Source organism: Maylandia zebra, linkage group LG9, assembly GCF_041146795.1.
Source record: "Maylandia zebra isolate NMK-2024a linkage group LG9, Mzebra_GT3a, whole genome shotgun sequence".
NCBI classification, from domain to species: Eukaryota; Metazoa; Chordata; class Actinopteri; order Cichliformes; family Cichlidae; genus Maylandia; species Maylandia zebra.
Genome location: NC_135175.1, coordinates 37,834,667 through 37,857,477, shown reverse-complemented (window position 1 = coordinate 37,857,477; position 22,811 = coordinate 37,834,667). Strand labels below are relative to the sequence as shown.

The 22,811-nt window shown below is 43.9% G+C and overlaps 1 protein-coding gene across 3 annotated transcripts; it reads right to left on the bottom strand.

Moving 5' to 3' along the window:
• Window positions 1–8,358: 8,358 nt before the first annotated feature.
• On the bottom strand, window positions 8,359–22,297 carry LOC101474191 (guanine nucleotide-binding protein G(olf) subunit alpha-like). Of its 3 annotated transcripts, XM_076888572.1 has the most exons (13): window positions 21,893–22,297; window positions 20,492–20,632; window positions 19,987–20,059; window positions 16,992–17,046; window positions 16,708–16,827; window positions 14,909–15,006; window positions 14,441–14,495; window positions 14,292–14,365; window positions 10,116–10,174; window positions 9,917–10,037; window positions 9,442–9,572; window positions 8,874–8,941; window positions 8,359–8,797 (listed from the first exon to the last, which is right to left on the bottom strand). In XM_076888572.1, the coding sequence occupies exons 2-13, from the start codon at window positions 20,625–20,627 to the stop codon at window positions 8,651–8,653; spliced, it is 1,137 nt and encodes a 378-aa protein (XP_076744687.1). In that variant the 5' UTR covers window positions 20,628–20,632; window positions 21,893–22,297; the 3' UTR covers window positions 8,359–8,650. The 3 variants fall into 3 exon arrangements, with proteins under 3 accessions (XP_076744687.1, XP_004570788.2, XP_076744688.1); XM_004570731.4 differs by having other exon boundaries at window positions 20,492–22,297; XM_076888573.1 differs by lacking the exons at window positions 20,492–20,632; window positions 21,893–22,297 and adding an exon at window positions 20,198–20,274.
• Window positions 22,298–22,811: the final 514 nt, after the last annotated feature.

The following is a 22,811-nucleotide window of genomic DNA, read 5'->3' as shown; positions in this document are numbered from 1 at the left end:
AAACGTTTCTCCAACTGAAAATGTCCAGATGAACAGAATCAACCTTTTGGGATTTACTTACCTGGATGATTAAGCACGCATCAAGACGTTATTTTATTAAACATTTTAAAATGTTAGCAGCACAAACAAACATTTTTGCAGCACAAACCAGCACAAACGTTTGACATCCATTTTGTTTGATTCCATTAATATGGGGAGGCTGGTTGACCTCTAGAAATTTTTGTTAATATCTTTAAAATAATAACGGCACAAACAAAAATTTCTGCAGCACAAACGTAGCACAAACGTTTGATACCACTTTTGTTGGATTTGGGTAATGTGGGGGGGCTGGTTGACCTTTTGACCTTTACATTTTCATTAATATCTTTAAAACAGAAGCAGCACAAACGAAAATTTTAGCAGCACAAACCAGCACAAACGTAGCACAGTTGATTGACACCCATTTTGTTTGATTTAATTAATGTGGGGGGGCTGGTTGACCTCTGATGACCTCTAGAAATTGTTATTAATATCTTTAAAATGATAGCAGCACAAACGCTAATTTTACCTGCACAAATCTGCACAAACGTAGCACTAACCGCTCCGCCTATTTGCCTTTACGTTTCAAGTGGGTGGGGGGTCAGCTTCACTCTGCTTCTGAACGGCTCGTGCTGACGGAGCAATGTTGCGTTTACATGAAGGGGGGCTCTGCCCAGTGTTGCCAACTCCTCAGTAAGGAAAATCGCTACTGGCTGCCCTAAAAGTCGCTAGAAGTCGCTAAATGACGTAATTGCCTAATTTGCATAATTGGTCATGCTAATGTAATTGTAACCCACGTTGTTGGAGAGAGAAATAACATCGTTGAAGAGACATAAAGTGATTAGAAAACGTTGTAAATGCATTTAGAATTTATTTAGAACTAAAAATTACATTTCTTTTAGCAATTATTGTTTTTTTAATGTCACAATTCCAACCCTGATCCTTTATCCGGGCCTGGACCGGCAACAGTGACCCGAAATTAGCACCCTGGTGGAGTTACTCTGTGTGAGTGTGTGTTTATAACAGGGGCGGAGCGTGGGGGTGGCTTACTGGGCTTCAGCCCGGGTTGTTTTGTCAGAAGCCCGGGGTCTTTTGGAGTGTAATTTTTTCCATAGTTAGATGCCTGGCTGACAACTGTATAAAACAAAAAGTACACACAATATTCGAAGCACATAGTGCACACTGTGGGAATTTACGACTGTGCGTGAATCCCCCCTGATATAGAGATTGACAGACCACGTGACTTTCGCTCATTGCATGCCGTGAACTCGTGGCAAAACAATCCAAGTACCGCATCAAATGCAAGCATTTGCAGCACCGCAAAACGTTCATTCTTCGGTTCCAATACCTTCTTGCTTTTTCTTTGCCCCCCAAAAAGGTTCTGTACAAAACGAAGGAGAACAATGCCAGTCTGTACAAAGACAGACTTGATGAAAAGTCAAAGAAAAGATACGAGGAAAAAAATCAAACCAGTGAAAGTGTTAGATCCTTACAGCACACAGAGGGACAAAATACGTTAGCGTGCTGCCCAACTTTCACCACGCTCATATTTATAATTATACGGTTCTTGGAGTGAGTGCATACACTTGTGAAGTTTAGTAACTTCAGGTCACTGCAACAAGCCCAGGTACAGTTTACCGACGGATGGGTGCAGGACCTTGAAATGCACTGTGTAGAAAGTAAAGACCATCGTACGTATCATAAGTTTACCAGTCTCACAAATCTTCTTCATAAATACACATTCGTTAACCGTTTATTAATATAACCTTTGAGCTCAATGGTAATTAATTAGTAGTGGAAATAATTTCTGGTAGCATCACAGAAATGTAGCAGTGACAATAATATTGTATGCTGTAATCGCACTGGGCAATTAGTGATACAAAACAACTGTTTTATCCTGTGAATAAAAGTATATGTTTTTGTCAATGTACCATGGTAATAACAGAAGCGAAACACAATATTTATCGTGTCCAAATTCATGGGCTGCATTCTCCTGAGGCCGCATTTGTAGACCGATTACGTCACAGCGACGCGCCGAAGGCTGTCCAAATTCGTAGACCCCTCCGAATGCAGCCGACAAATGCGTGCTCCTTTTTCCGAATTTGAAGGATGGGTCGGGTGTGTCCTTCGTGGCCCACCATATCCCAGAATTCATAGCGCGGCCCAGCCAAGCTCCAGTTTCCGGCTAATGGCGGCCGCTACTAAGTTTTAAAATTACTCTTATTAATCTTTCTGGGTCACAAAATAAACTTTTAACATATTTCCAGGCGAGAAAGTAGCTGTGTAAACATCAAATATCTGCTCGGTTTATCAAGATATCGCATCTTTGCTAAAGTGCTTCGACGTTTTCGGAGACGTCTGCTTCCCACCAGCTCGATAGCTAGCCGGGAGCTCGAGGGTTACTGATGCGGCCGAGAATGGCACAACTCCCGGCACATCATTTTCAGATCACCGCGGACTTTCGCTGCTCGGGTTAAACGTTGTCAGCCGGTGATCAGCTGTGATCAGCTGATCACGGGGCCGGGGTTAAAAGAGAGACGCCAGACATCATTCTCTTCGTGTCAGGAGCTCCGAAACTCTGCCGACGTCAGTCTCCGCCTGATTCAGCAACCGTGAGTGATTATCCCTTCAATCCTTTTTCTCTTCCCGGCTCCGCTCGCTCTCTGTCGGTAACGACCGTTCCGAAGCCACGCTTCGTGCACTGATCGTTACTAGAATAACTGCGTGCCTGCTCCAAACCCACCGCTAGCCTTCGCCACGCTTGGGTCTAGCCAACACGCCACACGGGCACGCCGAATTACTGTGTGTAACCCGCCCGGCCGTGACAAACGTAATATATAAGTCACTTAGACAACCTAAAAATGTTATTGTTGGGCTTTTTTTCAGTGTTTTGTTTGTTCGTGAGTAAATCGGTTTGGCTGAGATTAAAGTTATTAGATTAGATAAAATAAAACTTTATTAATCCCCCGGGTGGGTTCCTCCCTTGGTTTTTACACAGCTGACTAAACGTCAAACAGAAAACTGATTAAACAGAAGTGTGAGATGGCCGAGAGTTTACTCCAGTGTCCTGTTATATTTTAGACAGCAAGGAGCAGACGGCTGAGTTTATTAAACTCCACCGAGACAGCGGTGACGCTAATCAGAAGGCTAGACCGTCCAATTTCACGGCCGTTTACTTCCGGCCTACCCGATCTTCTGAGGACCCGGCCCACGTAGACCGCGAAGGCCGGGTCCTCGGGAGAATGTAGCCCATGAATTTGGACACGACCATTGTGTCAGGAAAATTCACTATTTATGCACAATAAATAAAGGAGCATAGCGCGACAATTTCTGTTCAGCGCCAGACTTGCTTGTAACCTATATCACTAATTATGTTAAGAAAAATGACGTATTAACTACAACAGAAGACTGACCTTTGTGGAAATGCTTGGAGCAGACTAACCTGTGAGCTGGAGTGTTCTGGGACGTTATATTTGCTCTTTGAATGGCTGCAATCCAGTCGCGTCTTTGTTACCTCGGAAACATGGCTCGAACAATTTCTCTTCAACGACGTAATCCGATAACAACCGATCTCTTTACCCGTCGGCTTTCCGTGGCTGTCATGCGACCGGCTATTGCAGTTAATAATACAACGGCTTCTTGCCATTTTTGTGTTTCTTTTTACCGCTGTATAACTGATTTCAATTGAAAGCCTGCGTGCGCTAGTACCTCTTGCCACGAGTTCCCAGAATTCTTTGCGGTTTTACCCCTGAGTGACGTCACATTTTCAATCTCTATTGGTATGATCCGAGCTCAGGCACTAAGCGACTGAGCGAGAGGGCGGGGCAGCTGCTGCCTGTGAGTGCGCTGTTGGAGAAACGGAGTCAGCCATACTAAGGAGACCTTAAGATTGACCAGGTACCAAAGCAAATCATTCGTACCATACAAATAATGTAAATATAACGGTGTATCATGAAAGATTGATATCAAACTGATCACTTGACCAATATTACGTTACTTGCTCTTCAAGTGAATCAACAAATGGCGAAATGAAAAGCCGAACAAATGATATTTTTTTAGAGAGTCTTAGCTTACGTGTGTTTATTTCATATTTTCAGTTCTTACCCTCCCCGACTAAATCGGTTTCAGTAATGTACTGAAATATAAGAATGGACATTAGAGGGTTCTTTCAAAGAAAAAACTCAGGTAAATGTTATTTTATATATTATGCTTTGTATGTTGTTCAGTATATTTCTATGCAAAACAAGAGGAATTTCAGTACACAGCAGGATATTCACATTTGTAACCAGATATTTACATACTCTTTAGGGAGAAAACATAAAACATTTTTACTGTACAACATCAATTTAGAGTAAACTTTTGTTTTAGATAAATATTGAAATATATTTTGAATTAGTTAAATGTCAGAATAAAGAGAGACAGAGCTTCTATTTTTTATCACTTTCATCAAATTTAGGAGTACATATACACTAAGTTTGTTAATTAATAAGAAAACTCCAGACGATTCCATTCTGAGCTGAAGAAGCTTCTGATAGGTTAGTAGAGTCCATGTGAGTAAATTGGTGGCACAGCTGTGGATGCATATAAGGCAAAACACAGAGCCTGTTTCTTTAACATGGGAAAATCAAGAGATGTCAACCAAAACACCAGGAAAAGAATTGTGGAGCTCCATAAGTGTGGCTCAATTTTGAATACAATTTGGGTGTCATTTGCAATTAAGAAATACAGATAGTTTCTCTCTTTACTCTTAAATTTAACAAATATAAATTAAACATTTAGTCTAATTTGAGGTTTTACCTTAAATAAGTGTTTGTGTTTTTATCTGAAGAGCATGTAAATATCTGGTTTCAACTGTATATTTGATGATTGTCAGCACAAAGAGGGAGAGAGGAACAGAGAGGGAGATGGAGAATGAGGACAGAACAGAGATGAACAAGAGCAGGTGAGACAGACATGTTAGTCAAATGGTTGTTTACCAAAAGTATCACCGTATCATAGGTACTCATGTATCTCGTACCTAGTGTTTCTTTTTAGGTTTGTTATTTTTCAAATTCTGTATTTATTAAGTTATGCAGGCTTGTTTGCACAACAAGGCTAAATAATTATATAAACTTTTCTCAATCTAAATATTGTACTTTGGTAGAATTAAAAAATAAGTGTAGTGCAGGTCTATGATGATTTTTAGTGCTGCTATCATCTAGTTCTGATTCTGGTTCTGTCTTGGTTAAGTCCTCAGTAGTCCTGATTTTGAACTGTTGTAGTCCTGTTTTAATTCCGGATCAGTTCTGGGTCTGGTTGAATTGGGGTTTAGTCCTCGTGTCTTGATACAGCCCCGACTTTGTTCTGCCTTGCTGCTTAATTAAAAAAATAGTTTAAGGTGTCCTGCATATGTGATATATATTTTTCCCCATATGAAGTCACTTTTTTGAACAAAACTCAAAACAGAGCCAATTAATCTTTCAGTCATTTCTAAACCCCCCCCCAAAAAAAAAAAAAAATAAATAAATAAAATAAAATCCCACATGCATACTACCCTTTAGGGCTAAGCCCCGGGTGTTTCAAATGTCTGGCTCCGCCTCTGGTTTATAAGTAGTTTTAAACCTTGTGATCCATAAAACAGCATAAGAGTAAAAGAATTGACTGCGTTACAGTCAGTGCAGGAGCAGCGGCTTCGCTCATGCGCAATTCATTTGCAGTTTGGACGCATAGGTGTGAACATCTTCTGCCCTGATAGCAGCTGGGGGAGGACTACCTCCGCCCGTGAGCGCTTTGGAACGGGCGAGGTGCCCACGGCAGCACCGCTGCTTATTGAGACTAAGAGCGATACGCACTTTCACATCAAAAAGTCGTCATAAATAAGTCTCCAATAATACCAGAAAAAGCCGCTAGATTTATCGCTAGTCGCTTTTTAGAAAAAAAGTCGCTAAGGGGGTCTGAAAACTCGCTAAATATAGCGACAAACTCGCTTAGTTGGCAACACTGCCTCCACCAGGCGCGCAGGAGAGCGCCCTCTAACATCAGAGACTGGAGGTGAAAGCCAGTGTTGGAAAAACACAGACAGGCTGCAAACGTTAAACTTTTTTTTTTATGTCCCATTCTCGTGAACGCCACTATCGTTCTATTTCCACCCTTTTATCAGACACAGATTTTATTTGTCACATACACAGTACAACATATAGTGAACATGTGGTGAAATGCTTGTGTCCTGAACTGCGGACAGGCTGCAGACATAGCCGCGTCACTCCAGGGCTGGTTTTTAGAATGAGGGATCTAGCCAGAACCGTTACTGGATACTGGGTGGGAACTGAATTTGTGACCTGCACTCCAGAGGTGTGTAGTTTTACCACTACACTATCCAGCTGCAACTAGTCCAAATTCAGCAGGCGCACCATCCGAGCGACACGCAGTCAGGATCTCAGAGAACTGCATGGATCTCTGTGACCAGAACAGTGGACGGACAGAGGAGTGGTTCCAGAAAAGCAGTTTTTACACAGAGAGCTTTGAACACACCGTGAGGTCACCTGCAGTTAATAATAACAGAGAAGAAGAAATCTTGACAGATGTGCTCACCTGTTACTGGAGTTGGTGAAGGAGGCACAGAGCCCGAATGTCCCACCTGTCTGTACCTGTCTGACTTTACAGGCGAAATAAAAATGTAATACTCTTCAGAATAAAAGCTTTTTCTTTTATTTTTAAACATCACTGGCATCACATACAGGTCATGAGTCATTCTCTGACTCACTGGAGGACAGAGTGACAGATCATGTCGGTCTGTCCACTTACTTTTGACTAGTTCAGAAGATCTGGTGCACCTGTAGAAAATGTGGCCACAGACCCTTCTGACCTGCCGACCATGTTAGAAACATCTGTACAGGAAGTGGATTATTTCAAGTCGATTGAACATTAGTACATGATGAGCAGTAACCATGGTAACAGCTGTTACAGGTACTCCGATACTTAAAAATATTCAGTCCACAACACAGCATAAAAACCAACTGTTTACATGAAGATTACTCAGATTACTGAGAATACTCCAATTACAGTCTTAGGGTGTTTTCACACCTATGGTGTTTAGCCCATTTAAGTCAGACTCGCATTTGTTTTCCCATCACTGCATTCATTTATGGCGTTCACATGATCTGACCTTATCCTATGTGAAACTTTACAAAGCCATCAGCTGACTCGGATCACAGGAAATGTTTAATGTGAGAATGTTTAATCAGAGAATTTAAGAGAAGCTTCACCATCAGGGGGCAGTGTTGCGTGCTTAGTTGTGCAGGTATAAACCAGCTGATAAAGTACCTGTCCTAAGTTCAAGTGGCGCTGTTACAGGAAGAAGGTTCAAAGATATCTCTGTTCTCCCACAGCCCAAACTATGGGATAGTAAAGGTGTGCCTGGTGATGAGCAGGTGACACACTCAGGTACACATGCCTCTCACCTGGTGGCAGTCAGAATCCAGACACACGTACATGATTCTGCAGCATAGCTCAGTTATCTCATCCTCTCACAGTTTATTGTTTTTAGATGTTTTTAGTAAAGACTGAGGATAAACGAGATCACTTTAGTGCTTCGTACCTGCTCTGGTGATCAGAGTCCTCAAGCCGGCAGAGTCATCTGCACCTGCTCACCTGGCTAGTTTGTGGCATTAAAGCCAGCAGGTATAATACTGCCAGCCTGAGGTTAGTTACCATCAGCTCATTTTCATCTACATGTTGGCAGTAAGCTACATTACTCTCTCCTAACTCTTTTAATGACAGAGTAGTAGTTCTGTGTCTCTGTGCCCTTTATTTAGATGCACTGTCATCTGAAGATCAGCAACAAAAATAAAAAATAAAAATTTTATTTGTATGTTTCATTTGGATCAAACCATAAAGATATGTTATAGTTGTTCAGGAGCAGAAAGCTGAACAATCTGGTCTCACTTCAAAGTCCCCAGTTTCTCTGTGTGCTGTTGCTTCTCAAAGAGTGAAAACATCGTCACAGCTTGTGTTTCTGAGAAAGTGTTCAAAATCAACAACGTGAAGCTCTTAAAATGTGAAGAGGTTTTTTTTTTTTTTTTGTTTGTTTTTTTTAAAAAGGGAAAGATCCCTGAATTTTAATTTGGAAATTAATTGGAAAGACAGTCTTCAGATTAGAAGACAGAGTCGTTTCCTGTCACGTTATATTCTATCTGCTGTGGACATGAATCTTGAGTCTATAGGTTACCGTGGCGTAGCAGAGCCAGGACACACCTGGCAACCTGCAGGTAAACACTTAGCTCTCTGAATAACAAATAAAAACATTTGAACAGCTTCTGAATAAAGACTGACCTTTGACCCCAAGTTCACAGGTAAACAAAGGTGTTTAATTATTCAAATGGATCAGCCAATCAGAGCAAAGATAACACAAATAACATGTAAAAATAGATTTCCAGACTCCACCTCCTCCCACATGACACATTGCTGCCATGCCAATAATTCTGACCACAATGCCCTGCAGGACATAAAGAACATGGAACACACAGCTAATAAGAGTCTGTCCTAATCTATAATCACTAATAAATATCACAAACGCTATGAGCATTGATCGGCTATCTGCTTCCATTACTTATCGGCTTCTTCAGAGTGGCCGGGGCCAGGCGGCGCCCAGCAGTCAGAGCAGTTCATACTGCCGCAGGTGCATCCGCTGGATGATGTCACGGCAGTCGTTGAAGACACGGCGGATGTTCTCGGTGTCAACAGCACAGGTGAAGTGAGGGTAGCAGTAATGTTTGCCGTCACCGCTCGCTGTACTGATCCTCTGAAACGGGAGTCGCATGTTAGTCTGAACACGCCATCGTGTGATAGCGTGATGTCAAGGCGGGAAGCGATTTTACCAGAAACTCATCTCTGATGAAGAACTTGGCCCTCATCACTTTGGGGTCTTCATCAGTGTCTGGAACAGCTGAAACAAGTGTGCATGGTCAAGAGGTGTGTTCACGTGCTCGAGGCGCACTCACGTGTTGGTGGGACAGATTTCAATTTGTGTTTATTCAACCAGGAAAAAATAAAAAGTCTCAAGATTAAAAGTCCCAACCAAGAATGACAGCATTACAGGCGTAAGCTACACATATATATACACACAAGTCATACAGCAGTCAATCACACAAAGAGGGGGGGGGGGGGGGGGGGGGGGGGAGAAAAATCACGTACAGACTTCAGTCACAATAAGCCTTCAGAAGCAACGCTCCAAGGCCAGAAACAAAGCTAATAATATTCAGGAAAAACCATTTGCATCCTGAATTAACTGCATTCAGCTCATTTAAAATGGCCTTAAACTCAGTCAAACCTTAAGTCTCCTGCACATTCTGCAGCCTATTCCAGGAGGAAGGAGCAGCAAGTTTGAAATTCAGTGCAAACCTTTGAGACAAGGACATTAACTTTCCACACTCTTTGGATATTTACCATCAGCAGGAAGCTGGTAGTTGTTATATTCTGGGAAATAATCCTCCAGCTTCGACTTTCCAGCCAGAATCTTCTCAGCAAGAACATCCTGTTTGTTCAGGAAGAGGATCACTGAAATAGTCTTCAGGAACCTACGGCCAATCAGAGAACAGGACAGTCAACTACATGTACTCAGTTGGTAGGAAGTGTTTAGAAGAAAGAAGAAGAAGAAAGTGTACTTTATTGGTCCCCGTGGGGAAAATCCCTCTCTGCATTTAACCCATTCACTCAGTGAAGCAGTGGGCAGCCATTGGGCGCCCAGGGAGCAGTGTGTAGGGACGGTACCTTGCTCAGGGGTACCTCAGGGTAGCTGTTCAGGGGAATCGAACCCCCGACCTCCCGATCATGGGGCCACCACTCTACCTACTGAGCTATCCCTGCCCTGTTTAAGGCAGCCAATCAGAGTGTAATTGGCAACTTCAGTCAGTCAGAGAACCTGTTGGTCCAGATGGATCTGAAGAGGTCCAGAGATTCTCGCAGCCGATTGGTGGAGTTGTCCTCACGGATCACCATGTTGTAGCTGCTGCTCGCTGCCACGAAGATGATGGCGGTCACATCTGGACGCAAGTGCACACACACATCAAACTCCCTGCTGCTTTCAGGCTCGATCGATAAAGAATCTGTTTTTTCCTCACCGTTGAAGCACTGAATCCACTTCCTGCGTTCGTCCCGCTGTCCTCCTACATCAAACATACTGACACACACAAACACGGTTAGAGCTGTCTGTCAGCATCAGTGATGGGAAGGTTACTTTAAAAATGTATTCCACTACCGACTACATGCCCCAAAATGTAGTTTGTAATTTATTCTGTTACGTTACTCAATGAGAGTAACGTGTTTTGAATAGTACATGAATGTCCAATTGCTGTGTGATTTATTACTATTACTGAAGGTTACTCTCCATACCAACACCAGCTAGATGTTTAAATCTTAATATAAATGAGTAACAGTAGGTGGACATTAGGTAAGGCTGCACTTTTTGCAGCAATCTCGTATAGAAAACTGTTTGGCACGTATATAAAACAGGTCCGCGGCTCCGAACCATAGTAAAGGGACCTCTGGCTAATACGTCGGGTTCGTGTTGGGCTTGTAGCTGAAAACTAGCTTTACTTTGTTGTCTGGGTCGACTTTGCGAGAGACACAGAGAGGCATTGAAAGGCTGCTCCAACTGAACTTATTGTTTGGGAGGAAAACACGAACACAGTGTACAGTCGAGTCTTACCAGTCGATTATTGTCAAGGTGATGAGTAGTCGAGCAGAGCCTGGAAAGCTCTGCCTATTTCCCCTCATTAAAAATTTTTTTTGAATAATGATTTTTTAAAATTTTTAAGATTAGGCTTAAAACTTTCCTTTTTGCTAAAGCATATAGTTAGGGCTGGACCAGGTGACCCTGAATCCTCCCTTAGTTATGCTGCAATAGACGTAGGCTGCCGGGGCTTCCCATGATGCATTGGGTGTTTCCTTTCCAGTCACCTTTCTCACTCACTATGTATTAACAGACCTCTCTGCACTGAATCATACTTGTTATTAATCTCTGTCTCTCTTCCACAGATTGTCTTCATCCTGTTTTCCTTCTCTCACCCAAACTAATCACAGCAGATGGCCCCACCCCTCCCTGATCCTGGTTCTGCCGGAGGTTTCTTCCTGTTAAAAGGAAGTTTTTCCTTCCCACTGTCGCCAAAGTGCTTGCTCATAGGGGGTCATATGATTGTTGGGTTTTTTCTCTGTATTTTCTCTGTATTATTTTAGGCTCTACCTTACAATATAAAGCGCCTTGAGGCGACTGTTGTGATTTGGCGCTATATAAATAAAATTGAATTGAAAAATATTTCTTCACATCATTATCTGGGCCGCAAGTAGAGGTGACATGGGCCGCGAGATTGAGACACGGGCATTAGAGCCTCTTAATGCGTGTTTTGTTTGGGTTTCCACTGTGTGTGGAATTACCAAAAATAGAGAGGCCATAGCCTAATATATGACACAGGGAAATACCGCTGTGTAATCCATTTATTTCAACAAAGTAACTGTATTCTGATTACCACCTTTTAAAGGGTAACTGTAATGGAATACAGTTACTCATATTTTGCATTTTAATACGTAACACCGGTACATCTATTCCATTACTCCCCAACACTTGTCAGCAGTGCATTGTGGTTATTCATCAGTGATCTACAATCAGGTTCTCTGATGGGGCTTATGGTTTTCTTTAGGAACAAGAAGTAATTAAGTAAGTAACAAAGCAAACAAAGCCAATCTGAGCCAAGAGCTTCCCAAATACAAGCAGTATATTAAATGCCCGACCAGAGAGGAGAGGACCTTGGACCACTGTTACAGCACGATCAGCGGGGTCTATCGCGTGGTTCACTCGGACTTTCTGACCACGTCATGATCCACCTAATCCCCGCGTACAGACAGAGGCTGAAGCTCTCCAAACCTGTCGTGAGGGCTAAAAAAAAAAACCAAAAAAAACTGGAGCAACGAGGCTGTGGAGGAGCTTCGCACGTGTTTGGAGTCTACAGACTGGGACACAATGAAGGCTGCTTCTAACAGCTTGGACGAGTTTACGGACACTGTCACCTCCTATATCCACTTCTGTGAGGTCAGCATTGTGCCATCACGCACCAGGGTGAGTTATAACAATGACAAACCCTGGTTTACTCCTAAACTCAAAAAGCTGTGGCTGGAAAAGAGAAAGGCGTTCAGAAGCGGAGACAGGGACTGCTACAGAGAGGCCAAGTACAGGTTCACTAAAGAAGTGGACATTGCTAAACATCAGCACTCTGAGAAGATGCAGCAGCAGATCTCAGAGAATGACTCGGCCTCTGTGTGGAAAGGTTTTAGGAATATCACCAACTACAAGCCTAAAACCCCCCATCCACCGATGACTTGCTCTTGGCCAACACCCTTAACGACTTTTACTGCCGTTTTGACGAGCTATCAGGCAGCCTTCACACCTCCAACGGCCCCAACAATAGAGACACTTTGGACACTCATTCCCCCACCTCTCCCCCCTCCAAAGAGCCATCACCACCTTCAAACACTTCACCTACAACACCCCCCTCCTCACCCCACAAAAAAGAGGATTTCACACCACCTCCTCCCACCACAACTCTTCATATTCAAACAGATGTGAGGAAGCAGTTTAAGAGTCTGAATGCTCGGAAAGCTCCTGGCCCAGACGGTGTGTCTCCTGCCACCCTCAGACACTGTGCAAACGAGCTGGCCCCAGTGTTTTCTGGCATTTTCAACTCGTCACTGCAGGCATGTCATGTGTCTGCCTGCTTCAAGTCCTCTACCATAATCCCTGTCCCCAAGAAACCTAGGATCACTGGACTAAATGACTACAGACCTGTGGCTCTGACATCTGTGGTCATGAAGTCATTTGAGCGCCTGGTTCTCTCCTACCTCAAGACCCTACGGCCCCCCTCCTGGACCCCCTGCAGTTTGCATACAGAGCCAACAGGTCTGTAGATGACGCCATCAACATGGCCCTACACTTCATCCTGCAGCATCTGGACTCCCCAGGAACCTACGCCAGGATCCTGTTTGTGGACTTCAGCTCTGCCTTCAACACCATCCTTCCAGACCATCTCCAAGGCAAGCTTTCCCAGATGAATGTGCCTGATCCCATCTGCCGGTGGATCACTGACTTCCTGACGGACAGGAAGCAGCATGTGAGGCTGGGAAAGAACGTCTCGGACTCCCGGACCATCAGCACCAGCTCCCCTCAGGGCTGTGTTCTTTCTCCTCTGCTCTTCTCCCTGTACACCAACTGCTGCACCTCCACCCACCAGTCTGTCAAGCTAATCAAGTTTGCAGATGACACCACCGTTATTGGACTCATCTCGGACGGGGATGAGTCTGCCTACAGGAGGGAGGTTGAACGTCTGGTGCCCTGGTGCAGCCACAACAACCTGGTGCTGAACGCCCAGAAGACAGTGGAGATTATTGTGGACTTCAGGAAGCACACAGCCCCCCCCCCCATCATCCTGACTGACACCCCCATCACCACTGTGGACTCATTCCACTTCCTGGGTACCACCATCACCCAGGACCTGAAGTGGGAGCCCACCATCACCTCCGTCATAAAGAAAGCCCAGCAGAGGATGTACTTCCTGAGGCAGCTGAAGAAATTCAACCTGCCAACACGGACGATGACGCAATTCTACACTGCAATCATCGAGTCCATCCTCACCTCCTCCATCACCGTGTGGTACGCTGGAGCCACTATCAGGGACAAACAGAGACTGCAGCGTGTTGTGCGCTCTGCTGAGAAGGTGATTGGCTGCAGACTCCCATCTCTGCAGGACCTGTACGCCTCCAGGACACTGGGGCGTACAGCTCAGCTCACAGCTGACCCTTCTCACCCTGGACACAGTCTGTTTGACCTGCTCCCCTCAGGCAGGAGGCTCCGGTCCATTCGCACCAGAACCTATCGCCATGAGAACAGTTTCTTCCCCTCTGCTGTTGGACTCATGAACAATAACCACATGACTGTTGGCACCACTAACATATGACCCTATGCTGTGTTCACTGCATCATTCCATGTTTGCACTGATCACCACCTGCACTCATGTATATAAATCTATCTACTTAGCACTTATTTTTATTTTTGTTTATTTCAGCGTTGTCTGACAGTATGTTTGCACTAAGTACCACAGCAATTTCCTAATGTTGTAAACCTGCTCAACATTGGCCTGGTAAATGGCCTGTATTTGTATAGCGCTTTTACTAGTCCCCTAGTAAAACCCTTTCTGATTCCGATTCTAATTTCCTGTCCGTGAAACTGTTCTGCTGGTTGTTCCACTTACTGGAAGTTGACTTTGTCCACCTGAAAACTGGTTTCAAAAATCCCTGAAGTCAGAACTCTGCAGCGCAGCAGGTCCTGCAGGAGGAGAACAGCGAGTCAGCAATAGGTGAGTCATGCTGGGTGCTGCTGTTTGATTGGCTGGTTCGTTACCTGGTCGGTGGGTGAGTAATCGGGCCTCCGAACTGATTCCAGCCGATTCAGGAAGCTGAAACACAGGATGAGATAATGATGAGAAGCTGTACAGGAGTGTTGTGATTGGTCCACTGAGATTGCAGAGTGTGTGATGGTTTGTATATCTTTATGAGGACACAGTTCTCTTTGCAGTGACAGTGCAGTAGCATTCAGGTGGGGCCTATGTTTGATTGTGAACTGACTACACCTGCCAATGGGATGCCTGAGAATCTTTGGGTTACCAAATGATACAGCTAACTTCTTTTGTAATTTAAAGTCAAACCCATGCTTCTTCAAGCTCTGGTCTCAGTCTCCACATTTATGCTTTTGAACCAAGTTGTAACATGAGTGAGGGTCAGAAGCGGTATCTGTGCTGAGGTGTGCCAGTGCCCTGGGTGTAATGAAGGCCCTCACAAAGACTGGAACATGTGAATGTGAGTGTCTTACTACTGAGCGCAGTCAATCAGCTGATATTCATTGGCACGCTCAAAGCACGCCTTCACACCGTCGTCCTCCCATAGCTTCTGAGCATGCTCAAAGAACTCCTGAAAGATCAAAAGTTTAGCTTTGACGTTTCCTGTCGAAGCATGATTGTGAATCCATCAGCATATCTGCAGGGGGAAAAGGGCGTAGACAACGAGGAAGAGACGGCACACTTTTTGGAGATGTGTTTTCCCTTACATCGTCTGACTGACTGGACGACTTCATATCAGAAGTGAGGAAAAGCAAAGTCAAATGTGATGAGACCGTAACATGGAGATTTTTTTCCCTGTGGACATGCTGATGGATGTTAGCATGATTGTGTTTCAGTAGGAAATATTTTGTGCTGTGTGATAACCTGTGATGCTGTAAACTGTTTGGTTGTGTTGGCTAAGAGACTCATTTATAGCATAAAGTAGCACTGATAGCTGATCATCTGCTTTGCCCAGCTGATTGGCTCGATACACCCGGTGTTGCAGGGAAAAACTGGAGTGTCGGACTCCAGCCGTCGGTCTGGGGACTCAAACAGGCTCTCCACCTCCACACTCCTCGTACACAAACACCAACCTCACAGCTAACAGCTGTTTCAGTGCAGCACTTCCTGCTACAGACAGTAAAGTGGACAGTCTTTCCTGGTTTAACATGAACTCACTGCTGCAGCACTAAAGTGATCCCGTCACACTGAAACCTTGATCCAGTTCGGGACACAAAGGTAGTTTATTTCATTCATTTTCACGTGTTTGCCGTTCAAACCCAGGCTTCCTGTCTACGCAGTAGAATGTCACAGCTCTGTAACCCTCCGGCCACACTGGTATGTCAGTGGGCAGATGTTGTTAAACATGAACTCACAGGTAGTTGATTTTATCATTTATAAATCATGTGGTGCTGACTGAAGGCTGGATGAACAGAGCTCATGTTGCTGGTTATTACAGTAGCGTCCACACCTAATCTACTGAGGAGGAGCTGTGATTTCCACAGTTTAATATTTTTAGGGCGGCTGACACGTTGGCAGGGCGATGTCGGCTGACTGGACAGCAGTGACTGCGCCGTGAAGCGTGTGAGAGTGAAGCAACGCAGGAAGACATTTGTTTTGAGTCTGAGTCTTCAGAGACTCCACTGTTTGGATAATGAGGCCTCAGGTGATTCCCTGAGGCAGGTGTGTGTGCGGCTGAGGTGAAGCCGTTACATCATGTCATTAACATCATTAAAACAAACAAGATTTAAAGCAGGTCTCCTGGTGCTGCTTTAAAGGTGCAGCTCACCTGTAATCAGGTAAGTCTTCTCTTAGCTGCTGACGACTGCAGACAGCTTCAGCCGAGCTGCCTGTATGTGTCACACCTTGGTCTCACCTGTCCTGCAGGAAGTCCTGACCATTGGTCACGAGGTGACAATACGGAGATGTTGGATTAACTTCATCGCTTTCAGTGATTATTTATATTTCTGTGATGGCTGGAAACTTAAACACAAACTGATCTTTACACAGAGTGGTGAAGAAAATCCTTTTGACAATTCACACAACAATCACACCCCAGTGATGTCACCCACTTCAAATCCACCAGCGTCAACCTTTAAAACAGAAACACCTTTAACAACTTCTTTCTTCCAGCCAGTCAAACGTTCACACGCCACACGACCTCCGACTGTCATGTGACGTGTCTGATTTCCTGCAGGACTGAAAGAAACTCGCCTGTTTATGCTCGCTGCGCCAGCTTTACAGGTAAGCAGCCTCACACGTGTGTGTGTGTGTGTGTGTGTGTGTGTGTTACCTCGGTGTATTCAAAGTCAGACAGAGGACCGATGCTCTTGATGTAGTCCGCTCTGAACTGGTTACCAGGGTTACCCAGGGGAATGGGCGGAGCCAGAATAGTCATAGCTGACACAATTGTCTAAAACAAACACACACACACACACACACACACACACACACACACACACACACACACTTGCTCCAGCTGTCCGTCACCACCTGTGATTAACCTCCAACTGGAAATTGTTTTTCAAATGTTTGAACCAATTACTGAGGTTCTGTGTTCGCCATCATGTCACTCACCACGATGGCGTCCTTCACGTTCTTCCTGATGTCCTGAACCTTTTGCTGCTTCTCCCTGAAAGACCAACATGAAAACTGGCTCAGGTAAAACATCCTGATGCCTCAAGAGTCTGAACATGTTCAGCTGCAGTTTGTTTAGTCCTCAGTCTCCATCTACACCCAACGTCTTGTCATTCAAGCTACACTCCACAAGATAAAACTTTATTCCAATTCAAGTCACAAACAGAGACACATCTGGGCGTCTCCACCTGTGATGATGTCATTATTAGAAATATTGATCCAAAAAACACTTATTATAATAATAAACACTTTGACATTAATGAGGGATTAAATATAGTGACTCCAGCATCTACCGAGGCCATTCATAAACATTTTTAAGGATTTTTCACAAGCGGAAGACAGCTGACAGTTTTTGTTTTATACTTTGTGAAGCACTTTGTGATCTTTCCATCTAGAAACGTGCTATATAAATAACATTTTACTTACTGACAATTTTCCTAGGAATGGACATCCCAGCAAATTCACCCCAAAGACTGAACAGGTATGGACAGTTTGCAAAGCTGCATCGTATTAAACCAGAACACTTACACTTTTATACAATACCAAAGTCAAGATATTTGTTTTTTTATAATGCGCATGTTTGGAGAAAACCATGGTTCTGTCTAAGACCTATACATCATGCCTATTGGCCAGGGTTATGTATTTAACCAACCGCACTGCAGTCAGCTGATGCTTTAAAGCAAGTGGATCTGCTTTGTGCAGTTTCAAACTTTTCTTTTAGATGTGTTGGTTTAGCAGAAGCATAACTATATTTAAGGATGCATGAAAGTTTTCACAGCCAACCTTCATGTGCTTTGTGGTGTGGAAACAGGGTGTCCTGTGTCCTGCTGAGGGTGCATCAGTAGTGTAGGGTTAACTATCCAGTCCCTGTACCATATACAGTGGGGCAAAAAAGTATTTAGTCAGCCACCGATTGTGCAAGTTCCCCGACTTAAAATGATGACAGAGGTCAGTAATTTGCACCAGAGGTACACTTCAACTGTGAGAGACAGAATGTGAAAAAAAAAATCCATGAATTCACATGGTAGGATTTGTAAAGAATTTATTCGTAAATCAGGGTGGAAAATAAGTATTTGGTCACCTCAAACAAGGAAAATCTCTGGCTCTCACAGACCTGTGACGTCTTCTGTAAGAAGCTTTTCTGTCCCCCACTCGTTACCTGTATGAATGGCACCTGTTTGAACTCATCTGTATAAAAGACACCTGTCCACAGTCTCAAACAGTCAGACTCCAAACTCCGCCATGGCCAAGACCAAAGAGCTTTCGAAGGACACCAGGAAAAGTATTGTAGACCTGCACCAGACTGGGAAGAGTGAATCTACAATAGGCAAGCAGCTTGGTGTGAAAACATCAACTGTGGGAGCAATCATCAGAAAATGGAAGACATACAAGACCACTGATAATCTCCCTCGATCTGGGGCTCCACGCAAGATCTCATCCCGTGGGGTCAAAATGATCATGAGAATGGTGAGCAAAGATCCCAGAACCACACGGGGGGACCTGGTGAATGACCTGCAGAGAGCTGGGACCAAAGTAACAAAGGTCACCATCAGTAACACACTACAATGGCAGGGAATCAAATCCCACAGTGCCAGACGTGTTCCGCTGCTGAAGCCAGTGCATGTCCAGGCCCGTCTGAAGTTTGCCAGAGAGCACATGGATGATACAGCAGAGGATTGGGAGAATGTCATGTGGTCAGATGAAACCAAAGTAGAACTTCTTGGTATAAACTCAACTCGTCGTGTTTGGAGGAAGAAGAATACTGAGTTGCATCCCAAGAACACCATACCTACTGTGAAGCATGGGGGTGGAAACATCATGCTATGGGGCTGTTTTTCTGCCAAGGGGACAGGACGACTGATCCGTGTTAAGGACAGAATGAATGGGGCCATGTATCGTGAGATTTTGAGCCAAAACCTCCTTCCATCAGTGAGAACTTTGAAGATGAAACGAGGCTGGGTCTTCCAACATGACAATGATCCAAAACACACCGCCCGGGCAACAAAGGAGTGGCTCCGTAAGAATCATTTGAAAGTCCTGGAGTGGCCTAGCCAGTCTCCAGACCTCAACCCCATAGAAAATCTGTAGCGGGAGTTGAAAGTCCGTGTTGCTCGGCGACAGCCCCAAAACATCACTGCTCTCGAGAAGATCTGCATGGAGGAATGGGCCAAAATACCAGCTACTGTGTGTGCAAACCTGGTAAAGACCTATAGTAAACGTTTGACCTCTGTTATTGCCAACAAAGGTTATGTTACAAAGTATTGAGTTGTATTTTTGTTATTGACCAAATACTTATTTTCCACCCTGATTTACGAATAAATTCTTTACAAATCCTACCATGTGGATTCATGGATTTTTTTTTTCACATTCTGTCTCTCACAGTTGAAGTGTACCTCTGGTGCAAATTACTGACCTCTGTCATCATTTTAAGTGGGGGAACTTGCACAATCGGTGGCTGACTAAATACTTTTTTGCCCCACTGTATGTTTACCTTACTAGCTATGTTCTGCATCCTATTCATTCTTGGTGGGCTCTGCCAGACTCGCCTTTTGTCAGTCTGTTCATAGAACTTCATGGCGTATCCAAGTGATGGAGGGATCTGCTTTGATCTCTCTGCACTTTGTGGATTATGTGATTCTTTTAGCACCGGGTGCATTGGTAAAGCAGTGGGAATGAGAAGTCCAACTTCTGATTCTCAGATAGAAAAGGGTGCAGTGTCTACTGCACATGAGGGGCAGAGTGCCTAAGTCCCAGACGCACTGCTCACTCAATAACAGCAGAGTTTCAACCTAGCCTGGGATTAACATCAGCACAAAGACTGAGCCAGAAGCTTCATGACGTAGGTTTCCATGAGCCAACACCTACTGGTTATGTACACTGTGATGTATGCATGCGTGTACGAATGTGTATGTGCTAATGGCTTTAATAAACTCACTCAGCATTAAAGCCGTCCACATGAAGAATCCTCATCTGTTTGACAATGGTGCTTTTACCCGATTCTCCTGCACCTACAGTTACAGAGAGATGGATGGACAGATGCGATCCTTACAGTCAACATGGTCTTCCTCACACATAATATTCAGAAAGCTGAGCCAGGTTTTAGTGGATAAAATGAGTGGCTGCTTTTTTCTTCTTATATCACCTACTGGTGTAAACACATGGAGTCTCATAGCTTTCATGGGTGACGAGCTCAAGAGCTAAAGTCTGATTAGAGATGTCAAGTATTGTCATAATTTATTGTTGGGTAACTAAATGTTTGGCTAAAGTTGAAAATATTATATAAGCTTTGTCAGAGGACCCAAAATCTGGTGACATGACGGTGCTACTGTGACAGAAAGCCTAACATAGCCTTATTGTGCCCCATATTTGGAACTACTTTTTAAAGTTAATTCTGAAATTGCTCAAACAAAAATAGATTGAAAGAGACGGCGGCATCTCACCAAGCAGTAAGAGTCTGTGTGTAGCTTTGTACGTCTGTCGTTCCCTCTGCAGCTGCTTCTCAATCTTCTTATTTGCTTCTCTCTTTGCCTTTTCATCCAGTCGTTCTTCATCTGTTTTGCCGCCCAGACAGCCCATCTCAACTGGAACCATAGAAACCAGTAAGAACCGGACAAAGACCCACCACACAGCGCATCTTTGTTTTTTTTAATGTGTGTAAATTCTTGAGCCATCCCTCAGGTTTTTTTTATAGCTCAACTTCCTGGTGACTTTTAAAGTGGTCTTGAGCAGTTGTTTTTCAGGCTTTGAGGAAGCTCCTTTAAACTTCTTCTTTGGCTGCTTTTTCATTCATGTTTTTGACTGTTGGCTGACAGCTTGGCACATCGTAGCAGGGACGGCGTAAGGGGGAGAAAAGTCCACTTTAAGGATCGTTGACAGAAATAACATTTGTTTACCAACATTAGTTGTGTTTTCTTTTTGGCAAGGAGGAATAAATCCAGTTAGCTTCTGGCCCCGCCTCACCCCACCTCATTTCATGATTTGGTCCAGGAGCACGCCCCCCAGCTGATGCCGAGCAGTAAGACGGTTGGATGGCTCCATTAAAACGTGAAGCCTGGGATAGACAGACTAATGAAACTCGTAGTGTAGGAAGCTCAAGCAGTTTCTTCAGTGTTAGCTAGCTAGCTTCATTCCTAAAAGGAATGTTTTTGGTGTGTATGGGTCTGCATGTATTTTGCCGCTGCTCAAGTGCTTTACTTAAGTACACTTGTACTAAAAAAGCAGATCTATGCTACGCTAGATCTTGGTTTTCAGTATTGGAGTTTTTTTAAAATAGAAATCTGATATCAGTAGATGAAAGTGTTACTGTGAAGAGCATTTGAAGAATGTGTATAATTGTTCCGAGTACTTTTACTTTAAATGCTACAGGTAGTTTATTTTTTAATTGAAATGCTGAGTTTAAATTGTAGAAGTTGTTTAACACAAACCAGATTTAAAATCCTTGCAGTCGTGTGGGGACACGGAGCCAAACAACGTTTCCTACACTGGATTTGCTTTTTCCTCCTGGAAACATCCTACATGGTGGATCACAGACAGCAAAGGATTTGTGTATTTGTGCTTTTACCCTTCTTCACAAATACTTTCTGGTCTTCACAGCCTGGTTCATGCCTGACAGGTCTCTCTGTCACACTCACGTAGATTTATAACAAGCAATAACAAAAACAAACCATAGAGGAAAAATGGAAATGGGTTTGAATGGAAAACGAAATCTTAAAAATGTAAATAAACAGTTTTCACTCTTATAATAAACTGATTGCTCTGAGATAAACTACATTCTAAACTGTAAATGAGCTGGGTACAGGACCCTAGCACTGATCCAGTTTAAAAGTCTGAAAGGTACCGACCCGTGATGTCTCAGCAGCTCAGGATCAGTCCGGCCATCAAAGTCCACGAAGAAGAAGAATACAGAGTTGTTGGCCCAGGTCCAGTTTCAGTCCAGTTCAGGCAGACGGAGCAGATTGCTGCTGCTCGGGTGTGCTCTTCTCTGAGTAGTGACACACCTGAGCAGCTCTCTCCCACCTGCCTCCCCTCTAAGGTCTCTAACGGTGCCTCATTAGGCATCTCCCCATCTCCTTTCCTTTGGGGGATCTTTGCTGTTTTTCCTCTTGTGTCAGTTTGTTGCCTGACGACTAGTGGCACAGACACAAAAACAAACTGGTTTCAGGCAGGACTCTGTTGGACCAGAACAGACTCCAGTCCAGATAAAAGGTCGAAACTGATGTTTGGGAGGAAACGGGTGCAGGAATAAAACTCGGAAAGACAAATCTGAGATATTTCAACATGCGATGCGTTTCCTTTGTAACCTTACTGAAATAAATGAAGCTTTGGGAGATAACGTGACTGCAGTTTTTTCAGCAGCTCCTCGTACAAACACCTGAACTCCTTTTATTTCTTCAGCCATGCAGCGACATTAACATGTGGCTCACATGCAGTCAGTGTAATCTGAATCATAAATAAAGGTTTTTGTCCACAACCAACTGCAGCTGTTTTAAACACCAAACTGCAGAAAGCTCTGAATCTCTGGCTGATTACTCTGAGCTGCATGCGTGTGATACAGACCATAAACTGTTTAAGCAGCAGGGGCGCTGCTGCACAGGGACCAGTACACTCAGCGTTTCACCACCTGTGCAGGCTCAAGGAGCGCATCTTTTTTTTTTTTTTTTTTTTTAACTGTGGGCATTATTCCCCTCATATTTATTGTGATTATTAAAATATTTTGTTTGCGTTTGTTCTTTGGAACAGACATCATTTCTCAAGTGCTCC

Excerpts from the sequence above, each read along its gene's own strand:
- LOC101474191 (XM_004570731.4), bottom strand. The coding sequence starts at position 20,642 with ATGGTTCCAGTTGAGATGGGCTGTCTGGGCGGCAAAACAGATGAAGAA. Across the intron at positions 10,175-14,291 it reads GTGGACAAAGTCAACTTCCA|TATGTTTGATGTAGGAGGAC; the intron begins GTAAGTGGAACA and ends TGTGTGTGTCAG. Across the intron at positions 10,038-10,115 it reads GTGGATTCAGTGCTTCAACG|ATGTGACCGCCATCATCTTC; the intron begins GTGAGGAAAAAA and ends ACTTGCGTCCAG.